Source organism: Botryllus schlosseri, chromosome 11, assembly GCF_051294905.1.
Source record: "Botryllus schlosseri isolate E-star chromosome 11, Bs_hap1, whole genome shotgun sequence".
Lineage (NCBI taxonomy): Eukaryota > Metazoa > Chordata > Ascidiacea > Stolidobranchia > Styelidae > Botryllus > Botryllus schlosseri.
In genome coordinates this window covers 27,950,065-27,971,791 of record NC_137246.1, presented here as the reverse complement: position 1 = coordinate 27,971,791, position 21,727 = coordinate 27,950,065, and the positions used below count along the sequence as shown (strand labels likewise).

General features: G+C 39.4%; 2 protein-coding genes and 2 long non-coding RNA genes across 4 annotated transcripts; 1 reads left to right on the top strand and 3 right to left on the bottom strand.

Annotated features, from left to right (window-relative positions):
• Window positions 1–2,455: 2,455 nt before the first annotated feature.
• On the bottom strand, window positions 2,456–10,612 carry LOC145449739 (persulfide dioxygenase ETHE1, mitochondrial-like). Its single transcript, XM_080328161.1, has 10 exons — window positions 10,508–10,612; window positions 9,727–9,850; window positions 9,260–9,341; window positions 8,522–8,611; window positions 7,122–7,176; window positions 6,637–6,785; window positions 5,088–5,217; window positions 4,356–4,445; window positions 3,700–3,816; window positions 2,456–3,433 (listed from the first exon to the last, which is right to left on the bottom strand). The coding sequence occupies exons 2-10, from the start codon at window positions 9,816–9,818 to the stop codon at window positions 3,345–3,347; spliced, it is 894 nt and encodes a 297-aa protein (XP_080184287.1). The 5' UTR covers window positions 9,819–9,850; window positions 10,508–10,612; the 3' UTR covers window positions 2,456–3,344.
• Window positions 10,613–15,439: 4,827 nt separating this feature from the next.
• Window positions 15,440–16,314, bottom strand: LOC145449470 (uncharacterized). Its single transcript, XR_013918269.1, has 2 exons — window positions 15,641–16,314; window positions 15,440–15,553 (listed from the first exon to the last, which is right to left on the bottom strand). It is a non-coding gene; the product is annotated as an uncharacterized LOC145449470 (long non-coding RNA).
• Window positions 16,315–16,324: 10 nt separating this feature from the next.
• On the bottom strand, window positions 16,325–17,674 carry LOC145449469 (uncharacterized). The gene is made up of 3 exons (XR_013918268.1): window positions 17,389–17,674; window positions 16,520–16,718; window positions 16,325–16,409 (listed from the first exon to the last, which is right to left on the bottom strand). It is a non-coding gene; the product is annotated as an uncharacterized LOC145449469 (long non-coding RNA).
• Window positions 17,675–19,095: 1,421 nt separating this feature from the next.
• Window positions 19,096–21,652, top strand: LOC145449740 (glyoxalase domain-containing protein 4-like). The gene has a single exon (XM_080328163.1). The coding sequence runs from the start codon at window positions 19,188–19,190 to the stop codon at window positions 20,070–20,072; it is 885 nt and encodes a 294-aa protein (XP_080184289.1). The 5' UTR covers window positions 19,096–19,187; the 3' UTR covers window positions 20,073–21,652.
• Window positions 21,653–21,727: the final 75 nt, after the last annotated feature.

Below are 21,727 nucleotides of genomic sequence, written 5' to 3'. Positions count from 1 at the left end.
GGCAAGGGCTGCAAGCGACTTTTTATCACGATGACGTCACAATGACGTTTTCCGACATAAACAAATAACTTGATGGTACGGTAACATGAATTTACCGACAGCAGTGATTTTAACGTATGTGCCACGAGAGGTCTGCCGGTGAGCTGTGCCTTGAAGTGTGGTAACTGCGTAAACGGCGTACGGAACAAAGATTCAACACGATTCATGTTCGCACTTGACCTCACTAATTATCTGCAGAAATGGAAATGACTATAACTCAAGAGATTTGTTAGCCTAACTGGAAAGGTCAACGAGTTCGGACACATACGCAATTTCTATCTCATAGATTCGGCCTGTCATATTGAATCCGAAACATCATTCTGAAGAACTCGGAAATTCGGTCTCGGTACAGCATAGGAGATTTTGGCCTTGAAACTGGAGACTGTAACACGACACATACGGCTTACTGTATATATGTCTGCTGCCAAATCGCCTATATGGAAAATATATTACCGAATAAATACGTGGATGAAAGCCGTAAACTTAGTACACTGTTACATGACATCATCGAGAAGTAGCCTCATGACACTTTTCGTTATGATACACTGTCAAAATTAATACGAACAGACCAACACCGAATTTTGCGTAAAATTTACTGAGGAATAAGCTGATCAAGGGATCAGCTGTTAGTCGCCAGCTATCGCCCTTGACAGGGGTGAAATTGACATTGGAGAATATTAAGTAAAAGTAAATATTTGAATGCAAACCGAGAATGTTAGTAAACTGTTTCATGATATCATCATCTCATCACCTATCTCACTATGGAACACAGTTAACGTTAGCACAGATACACCGGCTTTGGCGTGCCAAATGTCATGACCGATCTCGCTATGGAACATCGTCAAAATCAATGGATACCAATACCTGCTTTTGAGTAGAATCTGTTTGCGATACATGACGGATCAGCACACACTCAACTCCGGAAACGGAATTACTAGCCTAAACTTTAGGTAGAATTCCTGAAACTTGGGGCAGTGTTAACTACCACCATTACGACATGACATACCAAGTTTCAAGAATTATCATGGTGTGAAACACCATCAAAATCGACCTATACCAGCAAAGGTCGACGAAACGCATATGGCGGTAACCGAGTTCAGATATAGATACGATTCTTACATCACACCTTAAGGGCAACAGACCTATGGGCAATGCCCTAGTTGCCCTATAGGACGAGCCGCCACTGTGGACAGGAGTCACTTTGATTCCACTGCGACGATATGGTGAGACATATTATGGATTACTAGAAGACAGACATACACGCGCACGAGAACGCGCTTGCAATCAATACATGCGATCGATGTAGGCCTATCGCGTTAAAAGACTAATGTGACGTCTTAATACCGGCAATGCACTCATTACTAGCAAGATATACTATACGAATATATAATGATACGATATATAATGACACGAATATTCAAGTCTGATTGAAGCAAGAACAAGATCAGCGTATGACCTTATCGACAGAGGATACCCGTTCAAACGAATCGAATAAAATCACAAATTTGTGCTGCTGAGAAGCTGCGAAGGCACGAAGTGCACAATGCATATAATTGCTGCATTTCCGATCAACGTTTGCCAAGGGATGGATTTTTTCAACAATATTGGCGCTACTTGCATATTCTGCATATTATCCTATATCACCTTACGTGATCAGATTCGCCTGATGGAAGTGATGACTTCGAAAATTCGCGGCATGTAGTTGTACAGTAAATCTTACACAATATTCATGCCACGCGGAGATGACTATTCGTTAGTTTCTCGCAGTTAACTTCGAGCTAGCCCATTGTTATTTATAACTTTGTTAAAACATGTTATTTCGCCATTCCCACAAAGGATTGCGCTATTGATATGATATCAGTATTGCTCACACGTACGATACCATAATAAAAGAAAAATCTTTCTCGAGTCGCACACGATTGCAAATTCTCATTGCTTCGCGGAGCCCAATATTTGCCTTTTCGGGCCGCATTTGTAGGCCTACCTCGGTTTCAGACTTCAGCGATAGAACTATGTACCCTTGGCAATGTTTCCTCTCATTTTTCTTGAGTCTGAGCGCCGGCGCACTGTGCGCAGTGCTTTGGACAAGAGTGCGCAACGATTAAAAAAAAAGTCATCACTTCGGATTTTTTGTGCGCAGCCTGGATTTTCTGTGCGCAGAGACCATTTCAGCACTGCGCATTTGCGCACGTGCGCAGCTTAGAGGGAACATTGCCACTGACCTAGACCTTGTAAATAATGATAGGATATTAAATCGCCTTTCCGCTACGGCTACACAGATTCCACTTGTCGAAATTAAAACACACGAGCCGCCTGGCAGAAGTACAGTTTATTCCACAGTTAACGAATGTCAGCCTATGTGATATTAATATACTTGCAAATGCAGCGGTCGACTGCACAGTGCACAAGTGCACAATCTTACCCGATCATACCAACATATCCAGGTAAATACACATCATTCTCCCTCTTTAAAATCAAAGCGAATAGGCAACAGCGTATATAATAGTATACAAGTTTTGACAAGCGTAGTAGTAGACAAATAACGCAGTGATAATGCGAGCCGCACATAGGCTGCGTAGAAGTTTAAGGCCTACATCTCGAAGAATTGGTAAATATGATACGGCGAGACTTATCAACAAATAATGATATCGGACTACACTGCATTATTATAATCGCGAATAGCTCAAGGATTAGTAGAGTCAATAACACACTTTGAAAGAAACAAACCGTTGTCGGCCGAGAGGTAAGAAATACTGGCAAATTTTGTGACGTCACAACATGGTAGTAGGAGTTAGAGAACTGTAATCTGCAACTGCTGCATTGAGAATATTCAGCTATTTCTTATAGCTTACAAGTGTCCAGAATCCAGATGCAGCATAGAGATGGCTGTAAAGATGATAAAATAAATGCTCTGGAGTTTTGGAAACGGCTTAAGCTAGATGTCATATCTTTTGAATATATTGTGGTTATCGATGTAGGGGCTTATATCAGTCGGGCTCTTGTTATGACTTGGGTAATGGATACTTAACGGTCAGAGGGCCGTTACTGCAATATACCCGGGTAAAATCATTACTGAGTCAATATCCGAAATGTGTGACATTCCATCAATAGCCGTGCGCGAAACAACTATGCAATTTCGCACCTTGTTTTGTCACGAAGCTCATTGAAGTGACAGCTCGCATATCTCGTCGGATCCTGATATTTGAAAGTGAAAAATCCTGCTATGCCGGTGTAGCAGCAAAGCATTTATACAAGATACGCAACGAGAACAGAATGGATACAAAAATAGAATGAAGAGTCGACGTTCAGTGTAGTTTGTCCAAAATCTGCTGCGACCCGTCGTGCGCGGCTTTACTTAAAGTTCCGCATTTCAGATTGGCGGGAACGGAGACGTCTGCAACGTGGGATAAACATAGCTGATCGCACCATCAGAGATATATAGTGGAATAATGTATTCGTATTGAAACAAACCCAAATAGTAGAGAATTTGAATGAACATTGTATATCAACAACAACCGTATATATAAAGGCATTTTCAATTCTGTTCTATTCGCTGACGATTACTATTGACGAGTGTCAGCCGTAAATATTCTGCTTCATTTCAATACGAATATATCATTCAATTCCGTTCTATCGATGAATATATTCACGACGTCGTACCTATCAATCTGGGATACGCCAAGTTCAATTCGCGCATGAACTCAATGAACTTTTCCTTAGAGAGAGTCAGCCGAGGGTTCAATGTCTTTTCTTCTCCGACGCTTGTAACTGTAAAACCTGAGCGAGAGATCTCAGTTATGAATTAGGGCCGGGTAGTGTGTGCAATGATTCGAGTTCTCGAATCTGAATCTAGTAATAATTCTAATGATTTGAGACGAGTTGTGGGAAATGATTTTTTTCGAGTACTGAAATGATACGATCCTTGACACTTAGAATGAATTTATGAACGGCAATTATAGTTTCAATAATATTTCCACTGTGCTCGTATTGCTCGTATCACAACATACGAAACATGTGGTACAAAGCCACGCACGTTACTGGAAATGACATATCTGAGACATCATGATCAACCCACAGCATCGACAAAAAGTGCAACGAAAAATACAAAATAATCTTCAATGTGATGCATAACGATATTATATTCTCAGTGATAGCGTAAGGTACTTATCTGAACTTTCCACATCACTTATATACTGTTGTTACATGATAGTGGATTATACTTGAATACTCGACGAGAAGCCTAATTCAGATTTTGCCCTGCGTCACATGTTGACAAAACTTATTCCAAAATCCAACTGCAGACTGAAGAAACAAACCTTTATAGTCGTGCCCAGGATAGAGTCTGTAATTGTCCGGTAGCGAGAAAATCTGTTTGTGCACGGAATCGAACAATTGCGAAGGGTTGCCTGAAAGACAGGGAAGCCGAGATGAAGCAGTCAACAATCAGAAGGAAATGATAGCGCTTTATGATGGCCTGATCAAATTTGCGTTCAATGCTAAACATTCCCTTCCGCGCTGGCTGTTGACAAAATTGCCTGTCCAGTAACAGCAAGATAATTCTAGTTGTTTAATCAGAGTGATCAGAGCGAAATGCCGGAATCTAATTTTAATCCGATTAAAAAAATGTTTCTTACGCTCTCATTTTAATCCTAATTTATTTCTGGTTTTCGTGAGAATGCTACAGGAGAACTGTATCGTGCGAAACGTGCCAAGTTTGGTGTACAGACGTTTGCCATTCTCATGATTATGAGGACGAAATTTGATCTGATATATAGTGAACTTGAATTTTTTTGTTCAATTTTTTTCTAATTCGGAATTCCATTCCATTTCCATGTTCTCGCGAATTCAGTAATTCTAATTCCACTCCAACTTTAAAAGAAATGTGTGAAATTTTCCAAGTTGTCCAGCACTGAGGTCACGGCCACCAGTTTCAGAAATCAGAACCCATGCGACCTATCTGTTTATTACAACGCATTGTGTTTTGAGTATAGTATAATTGCAATTATAATTATTAATAATTGAATTGTGAAAATTGTTAATTGCAATACCTTGCTGGAAATCTGTCCGTCCGCAACCTCTGATCAGCAACGCGTCGCCCGTAAACGCCATCCGATGGTCATGGCTCACATAGGTCATGCATCCTCCTGTGTGGCCCGGGGTTTCGCGACACTCCAAATACTGCAATCAGTGCAATGTGGTATTATATATAGAGACTTGTACAAACTACTCATTTAGTTAGTTGACAGCGAAATAAATAACGGATTTCCGAGTAGTTCTAGTTCTAGTTGCGGTTTTTGAAAATCCAGTAGTTTGTACAAGTCTGTATATATAACTAACAGTTGAAAAACACATGACTGCACGTACACGGCCTGACAACTAGCTACCAGTGTTGAGATCAAGTCACTACCTTCGAGTCACGAGTCATCGCGAGTCATCGCAGATTTTGACTCGAGTCAAGTCAAGTCAATTGATTTTCAAATGTGACTCGAGTCAAGTCAAGTCACTCGTTTTTTGGAGGTGACTCGAGTCAAGTCTAGTCAAGTCAAGTCAAGTCACGAGTCAAGTCACAATTCAAGTCAAAATGAATTTTTAAAGCATGAATGATGATTCAAAGTTATTACATTTTGCTTGCTGTGTGAAAGACAGATTAATTGATCATTTATCTTGAATAGAATAACGAATATCCAGTTAAATATACTTGCAAAAATACGTCGTTTCCCTCACGCACACGTAGAACTGCTAATAAAATACGTGAGTAACTGTACAGCTCCATGCTACAGTACGTTATTATCAGCCAAAATATTGGACCTAATGCGAAGCTTCGAGAAGTTGAAACAAACTGATATGGTACAATAGCCTATACATTACCCATGTATACATCCGTGAGAATATAAACGCCCAAACTATATTTGTTCGATTTAAATCATACAAGAGGGTTGGTAAATGTGAGCACTGCGCAACGTAAGCATTGAGCCGTCTAAGAAATAGAGACACATTGTTATTTAGATTAATGTTGTACTACTACTTCGACAACGTAAGCTGTGATCGTTTAGTTTGCGGTCAATTTATTTGTGACCTAACAATGAAGGATCAGTGTAATGTAGAATCAGTGAGTGACTGGTTGCTCTCACAAGTGACACCGGCGTATCTCGAACAATCCGAACATACACAAAATACAGTGATTTATTCGACACCGTTTACTTGATGACTTGAAATTGACTCGTAAATTTTACTCCGATTCACGAGTCAATGCACATTTTTGAAGGTCCGAGTCAAGTCAAGTCAAGTCATTTTTCCAAAGTGACTCGAGTCAAGTCAAGTCATACAAAAAAGTTGACTCGAGTCTGACTCGAGTCATCCCAACACTGCTAGATACAGCTAGGAATTTCTGGTAGCCTTGTAAGCAAATATGGTAATTGAATAATATATTGATATTGAAATGAACTTGAAGATTTTCGGCTGAAACTTGTCACTTGTCAGCAACTAGTAGAGAATTGAAAAGAACACTGTATATCAACAATCGTATCGCCAGACATCACGTCACTGGCATAAGGAATTGTATGTGCGAATCAGGTTCAATTTGTGAAAACCAATTACCTCCGTTCCAAATGTGATGATGTTTCCGTTTTCGAGACATTTGTCAGCACTGGCTCCGGATTTTGCCGAGATGACAGATTTCAAATTGGGAAGAGCTTCCTTCAATTTCCCCGTTCCTGTGACGTGGTCCGCGTGGACGTGAGTGTTTACTGTAAACAGGAGTGTATCAATAATTTATCATTGAAGCATTCCAGAGTTGCACAGCACGTAAATTGTACTGCAACTGTATCAAGCGGGACAAACCCAGCTTGCTGTAGACATTTGCTATTCTCATCCTTATGAGAGTCATCTCTAATTTGATATGAGCTGAATTTCATTCAACGATCTAGTTTCCATGAATTCAGTAATTTTACTCTAATTTTGAAAAAAAATGTGTAGCTATGATTCAAGTTCTAATTTTCAAGTTTTTGCGAATTCAGTCATTCTGAATCAAGTTACTTGGCTGACACTGACAGCAAAATTTCTTTTTATAATTTCAGACTTACTTCCGTATATTAAATTCAATCCCAGTTCATCGGCATACTTGAGATCTCTATCAACCTGAAAAGAGATTAAAATTGGCACACCGTACTTGATATGGTAGATCTGATCCAGAATCTTGGAATGTGTTACATATGTAATGACAATTTCATATTATGACCGCCACTGTTAGAAAATTTAACTTTAAAAAAATTTGAAAAAAGAATAAAAATATTTTCAAATTTTACTGGTAACCCCTTGAAATTGTTGGGATGTCTAAAAAACGATGAATAGCAAATTTGGCTCAATTCCATCCGGTAGAAGCGAATTTAGATAATAGCATTTATAGTGAGTAGTTCTATAATAAATAATCAAAGAGTTTCTCTCTTCTACAGGCCGGGATTGAGCCAAATTTGGCGCGCAGCATTTTTTTATTGTCAAACAAACAATTTCATCGAATACCCAGTAAAATTTGAAGAAAAAAGTTCAACCCTAACGAGTAATACATGCTATATCTGGTTGCTGAGTACGGTAGGCTACATTTAGTTCCATACGTAAGCGGACCATGTCAAACAAACTTGTCACAAAATAACATTGGCCGCAGTTCTATTTCTGGCCATCTTATCACACTCAAATATTGAAACTGTCAAGATTATCATGCTCAGCAGGAGACCTGACGAATTGCCGATTGTCAAAAACATTTACTCAAAGCTCAAGGTTCAGAAGAACTTGATCAGCGAAAAATCGTTTGGAATCATAAATTGGCATAGACTTTATCAATACGTGTAGAGCAGGGATCCCGAACCTTTTGTACACCATGGCCCCCTTTTTAAATATTAAAAAAATCAATAATGGCGCCCTTATTCTTGTTCCGAGAATGTCCCAATTGCTGTTTTGTTAGTGGGTTAACTCATATCAAGAAGTAGCTAATTGCTGTACTAGTATTTTATTATTTTAATTTCTTTCTTTTCTTATAGGGGAGCGTCGTAGAGATGATATCATACCATGAAAACGCCTCATGGCCCCTAATTTGGGTACCCATGGTCTAAACTTAAGGTAGAAGATCTACAATTTTGCATTCAATGGAATTTTCATTAGTCGAGGATAATTTAAAGTCATGAAGCGCATCTCCGCATATCATACGAGTAGCTTCATGATAAGCTATCAAAACTTCGAGACAGGAAACATATGGTAGGCATATGCACTTGCAAGTGCAGAGCGTTAATAATTGATAGTAGCATCACTACCAGTGCTTGGTGCGGATGAAAATAGTGTCGTCACCTAGTCTGTAGGCGGCTGCATCATATTGATCAATAGCAAAATAATAAACTGCAAAACATAAACCAATCTACATGTCTGGAAGTGTGAGGCCTACCAATAAGCACGGAGTGCAATTAATCAAGTTGTAAAATCAATAAATATTTACCATGTCATCAACCGGATCAATAAGAATTGCATCTCTTGTTTTGGAGCACGCAAGCAAGTAGGTGTATGTGTACGTTCCTTCGTGAAATAGCTGAAACCAAAAAAAATCATCATTTGTGTTATTGTAGGATTAAATGAGAGGTAGCCAAGTTTGACCCATTAATTGTACATTTTCACAAATATCACGTCTGTCAAATAATGGCTAAATCAATCCATCAATTGTGTACAATGAGAATTGTCTCTTTGATATGTAGGCTATAGCAAGTTTTCAAGTTGTTTTCTGAAAGAATATGCAAGATACAATATTCACATACAAGAATAAATCACCCAGTCGGCAACAAAAATTGAGCTAGCTATCTGCTCGCCTCGGTTATTCGAAATTTCATGACTGTGACTTCATCATTAGTGGTACGACTTTAGATATAAACTTAGACTTTATCTCGTCTAGTTGCTGACAATTAACCCTGAAGAGTGTTTGCCGAAAATATTCGGGTTTATTTCAATATCAATATATTATTCAAATGTAAATTGGAGTTCTGAACCTCCAAACATGAATTCATCATCAAAATATATCATACTATCAACTAAGGTACTTCACAAATGAGAATGTTGCTTTTACAGAACTTTCTGCAAATATTACCTATTTACTACTTGAAATACTATACTGTCAATCGTAAGATGTGTGTGTTTTCGTTACCAATCAAATCATAAAGAATGAATGCTTCTGACATTAGCTTACCTGTCTGAAGAGTAAACCGTTGTCCGACGGCATCTCTTTTGGCTTCATGCTATATCGTCTGCTGTAGGTGGTCCCGCAACTCCTATTAGAACAAAGTACAAATTTATTGTTATAATACATTTGTATTATTCAATAATGGTGTTTTGAAATGACAAAATTGTTAGCTATAAATTGAATTAAATACTACATTCATCTTGAAATAAACACAAATATCGGTATTTGCAATGCCCAATAATGTATATTGAGTTCTTCTCAATTCTTCAATAGTTGTTGACAATTATATCTGACGAGTGTGTTTGGGTTTATTTCAATATGAATATATCAATCAATTGTAAGCTGAAATTCTGTACTCTGTAGTGCCGAGCCTCTTCAAACATAGTGTATGAAAATTGATTATATTCAACAGCCATCATTCTTATGAGAATTAAATTGCCTCAATCTTGAATGAATCACATTCTTTTCAATACCTCGATATATTCACCCCAAAAATGGATGTGGCTACTTCGGGGTTCCAGGACGGCAAAATTCTTTCCACGTTTCGCACAACTTGACGCAGCATTATCTACCGTTATTTCAACTTCAAATGAAAGCCTATAAGACAAAAGGCAGAAAATAATTGTGTACATTGCATTGTAGCGTTTGAAGTGCATCTGGAGCAGAATATGATGGGTCCGTCTAATTTGTGCATGTCGGCTATGTGACTTTATAACACCAGACAGACTTGTACAAAGTAATGGATTTTCAAAATGCGCAACTAGAACTAGAACAATGCTCACTTTTCACAACTAGAGCTACAACTAACGACATTTACAAATCTGCAACTAAAACTAACTAAAACACAACTAATTACGGACTCAATTTCGAAGCAACTCATTTATCATAATTTTATAAGAATATGACTGGCTTCCCCACATGAAAACAACATGAAATGAGAGGGGTTTCGATCCCCAAACCCACACACTGCTAGTAGTGATGACTCTGAGCTGACAATAATGAATAAATATATTTCAAATGGGCAAGGATGGATTTCACTTAGTAGCAATGGCTCAAGAACATCACACAACAGGACAGCGGCACCATGTCTCACAAGAAGGTCAATTGTTTTCTAGTTGATTGGTAACTAGTTTTATTTAAATGCGAAACTAAAACTATACTCTAAAAAACAGTAGTTAGCTGACCGCCATGGTTGTTTCACAGTTCCTGCTTGCAAGTCTAACAGTGACGCCAGTACCTTTCAATAACACTGACCCATATGTTTATGTGTCGCCTGCTTCCATGTCCGTGGAGGCTCTACGACTTAATTCTTTGATACGAAAGCACAATGAAACTAACATCCGACACTACCATCATTCATCAACGACGAAGGCGAACTCGGTCTGTAAATCTCGGCGACGTGATTGCAGACAGATATGTGATGGTTGATTTGGGGAAGCCCCGACAAATGTACATCTTGATTCGTCAAAGTAGGGGGCGGGAAATGGGCTCGTAAGCGCAAGAGCAGGGATATCTAAAACTACAATCCGTCAATCTCTGGCGTTACAGGCATTGCACCTCCTTCGGGGATATCTAGAACTCCCTGACCCCCCCCCTTGCTGAAAACGCTGCTGATACCGAGGGAGTGAGGATCAGTATCAGTTTATTAATATTTTCATCATTTCAAAACACCACAAAACTGCGATACAATGGAAAGATATAGGAAGGTGTCGAAACGACGCATGCAGTCTTCATTGGTTTATTAGCAATTTTATCAGTTCAATACACCACAAAAATGCGATACAATGAAAAGACAGGAAGATGTCGAAGCGACAAGGAGTAGTCTATGGAATCTGACACCCACCTTGGCCTAGGCGATGTAAAGAGGAGGCATGCACACTGAATGAAAGTAAAGAAGATAGTATAGAAAAAGAATGCGACAAGAAATAGGGCGGCATGTCATGGGAAGCGAGATCGATAGGTCAGTCGTGGTCCGGTAATCTTGAGGATGGACTGTATTTATTTAGTAGTAATTGCTTGTATTTCGACTTGAATGTGGACATGCTCGTCGACTGTCGGATGGCCGGCGGGATACTGTTCCACACATCAGGTCCGGCATATTTGATGGAGCGATGATCTTTTCGGTCGATCATATGATATTTGGACGACGTGGACGCGCGTGTGTTGTACTTGTGCGCTTTTGATTCAGAGGTAAAGAAGTCATTGAAATATTCGGGGCAACGACCGCAGTGAAACTGATACATAAACTTGGCGATTTCTAGTTTCCGCATATCTTCTATGTTTAGGACGCCGAATCTCTTCAGCAGCGACTTATTGGATGGGCAGCCAGGCCCCTTTGGGGCCCTAGCTATGATTCGGAGTACTTTATGCTGTAGTTTCTGCAGTGGCTTGAGTGCAGTTTTACTGGCAGCCCCCCAACAGAGGATGCCATAATGTAATTTCGATTGGATTAAGGATTTAAAGAGTATCAGAAGAACCCATGCTGGCATGAAGCGCCCAAGGCTGTAGAACAGGCCGCACTTCGGTGATAATTTAGTTTCTAGGGACTGAATATGACTCTTCCAGGACATGTTCGAGTCCAGTAAAACTCCGAGATATTTGGCATTATCTGTGTTGGAAACGGGCTGACCAGCGATATTAACGGTTAGGTTATTTTTTGAATTGACTGTCAGCAATTGCGATTTCGAGGCGTTTATGCAAAGGTTGTTCTGGGCCGTCCACTCATGGACTTTGGGCATTTGGTCACCAGTCAGGGCATCCAGCTCTGCCATCGAAGATGCGGAAGAGAGGAGGTGAGTATCATCAGCGAACAGTGTGGTGTTCAATGAGGAGGTTTCAAAAATGTCGTTGACATATAAGGTGAAAAGGACCGGTCCAAGTAGGCCTACTGAGCCCTGGGGCACACCACAGGTCACCGGGTGAGGAGAGGACAAGGTGTCTGAGATCGCAACCATTTAATTGTTGGCGTCCAGTGAGGTAACTTTTCATGAGCTCAAGTTGTGGGCCCCGAAGTCCGTAACGCGCCAATTTCGAGATGAGAATTTTATGATCTACGCAGTCAAACGCTTTTTTTAGGTCGAGAAAAATGCTACATCCCACATTTCGCTTCTCCGAGATATCATAGTACTGTTCGGCCACTGTTAGGAGGGCTTGAGCGGTTTGGTGTTTGTTTCGGAAGCCAAATTGTTGAGGGGAAATGACAGACATTTTGGCGAGGAATGAGGACAGGCGGGAGAGGAGCAACTTTTCGAATACAATCCCGATGCATGGGAGAACGGATATCGGACGGTAGTTGGTGACATTAGTTCTATCCCCAGCTTTGTGTACAGGGACTACTCTGGCTTTTTTTAGATAGCTTGGGTAGACTCCATTTTCTATCATGAAGTTGAAAAAATGGGCCATATATTGACCGATATGCAGGCTTATCATTTTTAAAAACCATGATGGGATTTGGTCATAGCCGTCGGCCTTGTGCGATTTCAGTTTGTGGATGGCTACTTCTACTTCGTATTTGGTCGTAGGTTCAAGCACAATTGACTGGGATATCGATCTCACCTCTGACCTGGCCGACACAGGTTTTGTAATAGAAGAAGCAATATTTGGGCCTACGTTACAAAAATATTCATTGAAGTGATTCGCGATGGCCGCCGGGTCTGAGAGTTTGTTTCCGGTATCCGAATTCACAATTTCCCAAACAGACTTATGGCCTTTTTTTCGATGTAGTAGAGAGTTAGTCCTGACCATGTTTTTCGAGTGTCCTTTATGTGTCTGTTGAAAAATCTCTCATTGTACTTTGCTTTTGCCTTGGAAATGAGATGCACGGTGCGATTCCTGAAACGTCGAAATCTTTCTCGTTCATGTTCTGGGCAGTTCTTGGTGTCTATTCGGTTATGCCACCGGTTACGTTTACGGATAAGTTGAATCAGCTTTGTGGTCATCCACGGATTTCGCTTCAATTTTCTTTGACTTCTCGAAAGGCGCTGTAGAGGTGCAAATTGTTCCAGCAGTGATTTGATAGCAGACATAAACTCAACAAATTTTTCGTCAAAGTTGTTTACCGAGATGTGGGGGATGGCTGATGTTTTAAATTGATTGAATGCAGCATCATCGAGCGCTTCTTCGTCCACTATCTCTCGTCGTCTGCAGAGGTGATATGTTTCGGGGGGTGTCCTTTGTTGTTCTTGTGATAGAAAACCAATATGGTTGTGGTCACTGATTTTTGCCAAAATGACAAATGGAATGATTTCCATGTCGCGCGAGTTGGTATATATGTGGTCGATCAAAGTCCTTGACTTTTCGGTTATGCGTGTAGGCTCGGTGATCATTTGGTGGAGACCGGCGGATTTGACGTGATGTTTTGAAATCATTATCATCATTATCATTGGTTTATTAGCAATTTTATCAGTTCAATACACCACAAAAAATCCGATACAATGAAAGAAAGGAAGATGTTGAAGCGACTAGGTTGTCTATGGAATCTGACACCCACCTAGGCCTAGCTAGGCGATGTAAAGAGGAGGCATGCACACTGAATGAAAGTAAAGAAGATAGTATAGAAAAAGAAAGCGACAAGAAATAGGGCGGCATGTCATGGGAAGCGAGATCGATAGGTCAGTCGTGGTCCGGTAATCTTGAGGATGATGGACTGTATTTATTTAGTAGTAATTGCTTGTATTTCGACTTGAATGTGGACATGTGAAAATATTAATAAAAACTGATTGATTGATTGAAGCAACGTTGATATATCAGATGGAGGTCCGGTAATATTTAGGGGTGACAATGATCTGACCTCAACTATAGATAACTAACCTCCGTAGGTTAGTTATCTATACCTCAACCCACTGAGCTGTATAAACACTGGAGTGCGCTACTCGCGATATTTGCGTGATCAATTGGCCGCCATCTTTGGGTTAAGTTGATAGTTGCACTGTAAGCTGGTGGTCAAGGCAGAAGTGGTTGGGTGATGTGAATGTTTTGATTACTCTTTGGCCTGGAGGTATCGATTTCGATGGTTCGGACAATATAAGGTTATATATGTGTCACAGTATGTATTCATTTGAAAATATCATCCTGATATAGATTGCTTACCTCGTTGTATCCAGGTAAATAAACGTATGCTTCTGCTCAAAAATTCCAGGCTTTGAGTGCTGTTTTCACAATTACTGGGTTAAGGCAATTGTCATGGCATTGATAATTCGATTTGGATATGATACCGTTAATCCTAAGGGAGCTTGGTGATGTTGTCTTCTTTATCCCTTCTGTTTCAGGTAGGCCTACTGTGTATGGCAATTTGATTTGGATATGACGCCATTCGTCCTGAGGGAGCTTGCTGATGTTGTCTTTTTACTCATTATAGCTTCAGTTTCATGTACTGCGTTCTCGAATTGTTGATACAACCGCACACTGTCATTAACTATTCTTACAAATCTTGAAAACCAACAAACAGGCACATTTAGTGTAGACAAATAACCAAGCTATCAAATGATTGCAATGGATAATGCCAGTTTTGTTGTTATGTTCCAGGTACTGTATCTATAGGTAGTAAAAGCACCTACGCCTATGACCACCAGCTTCAAGTTATTAACGGAGACTGCCTCAGAATTACCCTGGCCTCGATTCGAAATCTTCTCACAACAACGGCGCTGATGTCAATACTAATGCTGCCAGCTACATGGTGACTATAAATACCACTGACGGAGAAAAATTCAGCATCATGTGACATGGAAAGGCACAGCTACAATCAAAGTTATACCATCTAATTTTTATTCAGATTACTTATTCATTGTGTCAAAGTAGTCGGAATAAATCCTAGAAAGTGAAAGTGAGAATATGTGAGTTATGTGTAGCAATATGGGTTAGTGATTTCTGCAGAGGTGATCAAATGAGAGAAATATTATATTTATATCATTGAATGAGAGATACAAGATGAATGCACGAGTCCTTATTTCTATCTGGGTACAATTGCCTAGCGGTCACTGAAATTGACGCTATGTCGGTTACAGCAATCTGCGCTCTAAGAGTTAATTAACGTTACTGATTTGATCAGATAGCAAGGTAACTCAACGACAACCTGGCTTTAGATATACCATTTCTGGGATCACACGCGCTGTACTGTGTCTACCAAAATGCTGAACTTCGTTTTCAGAAACACCAGCTTCAGTTATGAGAAACGAAGGTTTTGAATGATTTTTCGTTTCTCATGATTTTTCTATTAAAATAACAACATGAAAAAATAAAGACAGAAATAAATAAATTAATCGTTATTGACTTTACGTCGCCCTGGACGTAATTGAGGGTGATCTGAAAGTAAAATGAGGGATAAGTTAATGCTTAATATCTGCGGACAAGGCATGCTTAATATCTGCGGACAAGGCATATTAAACGTACCGATTCAGACTGCAGCTCAAGTGTAATTGATTTTTTCTTCTTCCGAAGATAGGGCACGGTCACCGTGACCCCCGTAGTAAAGCGGCGGCGGCAAAGAATCATCGTCCTCGCAGTCAGTACCCATGTCTACATATCCTCGATATCTTTTTCCATCCCAAAAAACCTGCTTGCGGATCGACATTTCATCCATCATTATGGAACATATTACAGGAGTTGTTGATGCCTCTACTTTTCCTCTGATAGCAGAAAACGCAATACCAGTAAAGCCAGGCTCAGCGGGAAGTTTTCCATACCAGCGTCCTATCACACTCGGATGGGGAAGAGCGAGTTGAAAATTTTGACGCACAAAATTGTATGCCTTAGCAGAATAATACTGCAGCGTCATTGCAAATGATTGCAGTTCTTTGAGTATTTGACTCCTCTTCCACCAGCTTGCAGCTTCATGCGCTGCAACAGCTCACTGGGTATACGACTGAATTTTTGTGACATTACTTCTCCACACAAATCGCTAATCAAATTTTTTTTTCAGAGATGCAATGACCTCATCCATAGTTTTCACTTTTTTTCTCATGCGGCATGTCCTCATTCTGGCAGCATGCAATCTCTTTTTAATTTGTACCACTCTACGGCGTTGCTGTTGAATGAGCTTTTGAGGAGAGGTACGTGCACAGTAATTGTGGTCATGGAGAACTGCTTCACCAGTCTGTACTTTACAATAACGTTTCTTATCTTGAAGTGTTGCTGGTCTCGCTTGCCGTTTGTTGGAAGCCTGAAATCAACGAATTTCAAATTAACGAATTTCATATCAACAGTGGCTAGGGTAAGGGTATGCTAATATAAACTTGACTTTAGAAGTAAATTTATAAATTCCTACTGTACCTTTGTCCTCATATATTTCGGAAAGTTCAGAAATCTTGTTGGCACCGCATTCTCCCTCAAACGTATCAACTAGCCCACACGGTAAATGGCACTTTGCGGAAAATGATCGGAGCAGATAACTGACGATCTTGATGGAACCCAGTTTTTTCTTTTTATGCTTTCTACCCATCTTCCTTTCAGCGATTCATTAGTAGGAAAGCTGCATTATACGGAGCATTGTATGAAGCAAAGCACACTAAATAGACAATTCTTTGTTATGGGCTATGATAAAAGCAGAAGGTACATAAAATATCTTGTCTGATAAAATTATACATCTGTCACTTTCCACTCCATAGGCTTATTGTATTCAAGATTGAGGTAGCTTTCTAAAACTAAAGCAGTTCAAAGGTAAACCTTGAAAAATATTTTTGAATAAATAAATTGACAGTTTCGCACAAAGCTATAAGGACTATAGATGAACTTGACTATGGAATTTGCAAATTCCACAGTATTTGTTTAGAATCTGAACAAGATATCCTGTTTTAACTATATGCTGATAAAAACCCATAGGCCATTAATTGAATCTTTCCTTGTATTCCTACTCTTGCCTACATAGCATAACCAAGAATTATTGGCCGAACTGCTTGTACTCGATCATGGAGAAAATACAAAAAGTGAGATGGACATTATTACAGATTATTACAGATATTGATGATGAACATTACATAGCTGATATGGTGACACGGATTTCTGCTGGTAGTCTGGTCTGGTCATTTCATTCATATAACTGCAACGAAATGTTCTGCTATCACTTTACCATGACCTGTTTATTACAACTGTGACTGATCTGGCCATGTCTGGCTGCTATGCTTATTCTGTTATTCACTTACCGGTGAAAAGTTCTGGGGTATCGCCGCTTTACTATCGACTCTTCATCACTACTGCCGTCACTATTACTTCTTGCATACGACTCACTGGATATCTTCTTCCGCCTTTTACTGCACCCATAGGCACAGCAAAGACTACCACTACCACCTGATGAACGTACTATCTTCGACATGTCGAATTACACGGAATATCAATATACTGGCACGAGATATTGGGCTGAAACAAATCCTGAATGTTAGAATAATTAGTCATTCAAAGCTCTATACGCATACAGTGCTACAGACCCAACACGAATCAAATATATTGAAACATTGACCACACTTTTCCATAAGCCCCTGTACTAAATCAATTTACCGTGTACCCACAATGCATCTGCGCACGGGGATCACGCAAATTTGCTTAGCCGGAGATAGCAGTAGTTCGGGGCTTGCCTCAACCGACCACGAAGTGGGGAAAATTTACCATTTTTTCAGGATTTTCCTCCGGTATTGCAATTCTGAAAATTTTGAAAAAGAGTCCTCTCTTTTCATATATCCAAAATATGGTAACCCTATAGGCTACGAGGTCTCTGTATATTTCTATATTTCGAGCCACCTGCGTATGTACTATATGTATATGATAGGGTTACCATATTTTGGAAATCTGAAGAGAAACCATATGGTTTCTTGTACACCAGTGGTGTCTCCCGCACAACGGCGTAAAACAACGGAGACAAAGGACGCCTTCCGTTCATGTTTTGAACTTGAACTTCGAGACATGACGCTTTTTCAAAATTTCCAGACTTGCAATACCGGAGGAAAATCCTGAAAACTGGTGAATATTTCGCACTTCGTCATGGTCGGTTGACTAAAAAAAAGGTCATCTTTCTGGCTCAGCTCCCAAAATTCAGTTTTTCTTTCAAATTCACACAAAAAAGAGGACAAAACCTCTAAGAGGACGTATGGTAACCCTAGTACATGATATCTCACATTATGGCGAATTGCTGTTTGTTATATGTATATATTTTGTCGCTTATCATTTTCTATCATCTATGTCATATCGAGCCTCCCGTCTACCTTGCATGTCGCATTTCACTGTTACATTTTTGTAGTGTTATGTTGATATGTAATGAATACGAATAAAGACTCTCTCTCTCTCTCTCTCTCATATCATTTCATGTGTCTGTGTGGGTGTCTGATCTCAAAGACCACTCCAAGTCGTTTTGGAACCTTTCCTATCTTTCATTGAAATGATGAAATTTTATGAATAAACTTGAACTTGAACTTGATTTCCACGATTGATGGTGGGTGTCTCTCTCTCTCTCCCGAATCCAAATCCAAATCCAAATCCGATCCAAAACTTTCTAATTTTTTCAAGTTCAAACTCAGATTATAGATAACTAACCTACGTAGGTTAGTTATCTATACTCAGATTCAAGCACTTGCTGCAGGCTTTGCAAATGCGATGCGGCAATCACGCCTGAGTTGGTTTTGTATAGTCATCATCGCTCACTCCTCCAATAACATGAACTAAATAGCAGAAGACGGATCTTCAGAACCGATGTATTCGATCTGATCAATTACGGGCCTTATATCTGCTCAATATTTCTATCCAGTACGATAAGTATAAGAAGTATTTCCTTTTTATGGTTTCACAGTTATTAAGTAACACTAATTTAAGAATCCAGGTTCCTCAAGCATCAAATTAAGTTTTAGATCCGGGTCCAGCATTTATCCTACTATCTCGTCAGAAATCAGGTTCCCGCAGTTTACTTTCGTCGTGAAGTTTTACTTGAGTTGACAGCAATCGAAGAGCTTCCAACATGTCTGCTAAGAGGACCCTGCATTTCGTTTTCAAGATAGGAAATCGCAAAGACACCATTCAGTTCTACCGAAAAGCTCTAGGCATGAAAGTTTTACGCCATGAAGAATTTGAGGAAGGTTGTAAAGCTTCATGCAACGGGCCTTATGATGGCACGTGGAGCAAAACTATGATAGGTTACGGACCTGAGGATAATCATTTCGTGTGCGAGCTGACGTATAACTACGGAATCGGAAATTATAAACACGGAAATGATTATTTGGGAATGACAATCGTTTCTGACACTGCATTTGAAGCGTGCAAGAAAGAATCGAAATGCTGTCTGGACAAAGACCAGTGTACTGTTACGTCACCGTGTGGATACAAATTTATTATCAAAAGCGGGGCTTCAAAGGGCCACGATCCTGTTGAAAAAGTTAGTTTGGGTTGCTCAAATCTTGAAAAAACACTCAAATACTGGATGGAAGTCTGTGGCATGAAATTGTTTAACCAAAAAGATGGAAATGCTGTTTTGGGTTATGATGAATCTCAAGCTAAACTGGAATTTGTGGCTGTAAATGGACAAATCGAACATGAAACAGCGTATGGGCGTATTGCCATAGCTTGTCCTCGCTCTGAACTTCCTGGAATTCAAGATGCGGCTAAAAAATCTGGGCATAAAATTTTAACTGAATTAGTGAGCCTTGACACTCCTGGGAAGGCCACGGTTGAAGTTGTGATTCTAGCTGATCCAGACGGTCATGAAATTTGTTTCGTGGGTGACGAAGCGTTTGTACAGCTTTCTCAAGTTGATGAGGCGGGAGATAAACTGCTTGATGACGCGATAGCTGCTGATAAAAGTGACGAATGGTACGCAAAACGCAACAAACAAAAACCAGGGGCGTAATCGTATGTTGCTGAATGTATCAGTTCAAAATGCAGTCGACCAAAACATTACTCGATCAAAACACATCAACATTAGATTGTCTTAATTGTGTGTGCAAGTACACTAGGGTTGTTCAAAAATTTTTTTTTCAATTTTACTGGCGAATTGATAAAATTTTTAGATTGGTCAAAAAATGCTGTAACCTAAATCAAATTTGGATCAGTTGCAACCTGCAGTACAAAACTTCGAAATTATTAGAACAAAGTTATAAAATTAACTAACTAACTTGTGAAATTGTTAGCTTGTCTGAATAACGATGCATATCAAATTCACGGTGGGTAGTTCTATAATTAGTAATGATGGAAATTTCTCACCTTAAATTCAATTTTATTCACTCCAGAATTTTACCTCCAAAAACTTTGCTTCTACCATTATGAATTAGGCCAAACTTGTTACCATATCCATAATTTTTTTAGACAACCCAGCAATGTCATGAGGTTGCCGGTACAATTTATGAAAATTTTTTTTTTCCATTTGTATTAGATGTACTCAAACTTTTCTATTCGAATAGCTTCACTTCTACAGGTTGAAATTGGACCAAATTTGATGTTCATAGTTTTTTCTGCAAGCTACCAACTTTATCAAGTAACCAGTAAAATTTGAGAGAAGATATCTTCAACAATCCAAGTGTGCACGTTTTTCAAAAGTGATCACGACATCGAACAAGATATGAATTCGCTCTAGCTGTTTCTATTGCTCATCTCTTTAATTGCATAAGTTTGCCTTATTGTAGTGTCCATTGTGTTTTGCGTGAACAGTGTTGTGATGAAATGAAGGCATCTTGAAAAAATCTGGGTTGCATTTTAGTAATTCTGACATATTGATTTGTGAAATGTTTAGTGAATGTAGAATTGTCACAATAGAGAATAGATCTGTTTCCATTAGTTTGATTTCAACACTTTTTCTGGACCTTCCAGATCGGTGGATTTCTGATTTCTGTGATTAAACAAGAAATTTCACGGGACCCAACATGTATGCTTGTGTGATATACAATGTGCGTGATTTTCATTCCTATATTGAACAGATTGAAAAATGGAGACACTCTAGCAGTAGCAGCAACAGTAACTCGGAGGTCTTTGGTGAATTGTTCTGTTTCATAATACAGTAGTTAGGGCTGGGCATAATGATTCGAGTACTCAAATCTAAATCGAGTAATACTTTGATGATTTGAGTCTAGTACTAAAATGATGCGTTCCACTATGGAAACCTTGGAACTTCGATTGGTCATATCGCATACCAAATTAACTTCAATGTGATGAAAAACCATCGTATGTTTTTGTGGTTGCATAAAGGGTGCATATTTGAACTTCCCAGATCCTTCATTATGTCATAATTTGTGATACCGTACTTGAATACTCGACTTGAAGCCTAATTTTCAGTCAGGTGCTCGATTTTGCCCAGCCCTAGTAGTAGGTATAGCACGTATATACAAGACTCATGTGTCATATTACGTGTTGATTGTGAGACTGATGTTATTTAAAAGATTTCATTTGTCATACCGTCTGCTATCTAATAAAATGAAGGAAACTTTGTCTCTGCAATATTCTATGGTGTTATCTCACTTTCTTTCAATGATATTCTACTTGTGGCAGATTTCCTTAGCCTAGAACGGATGT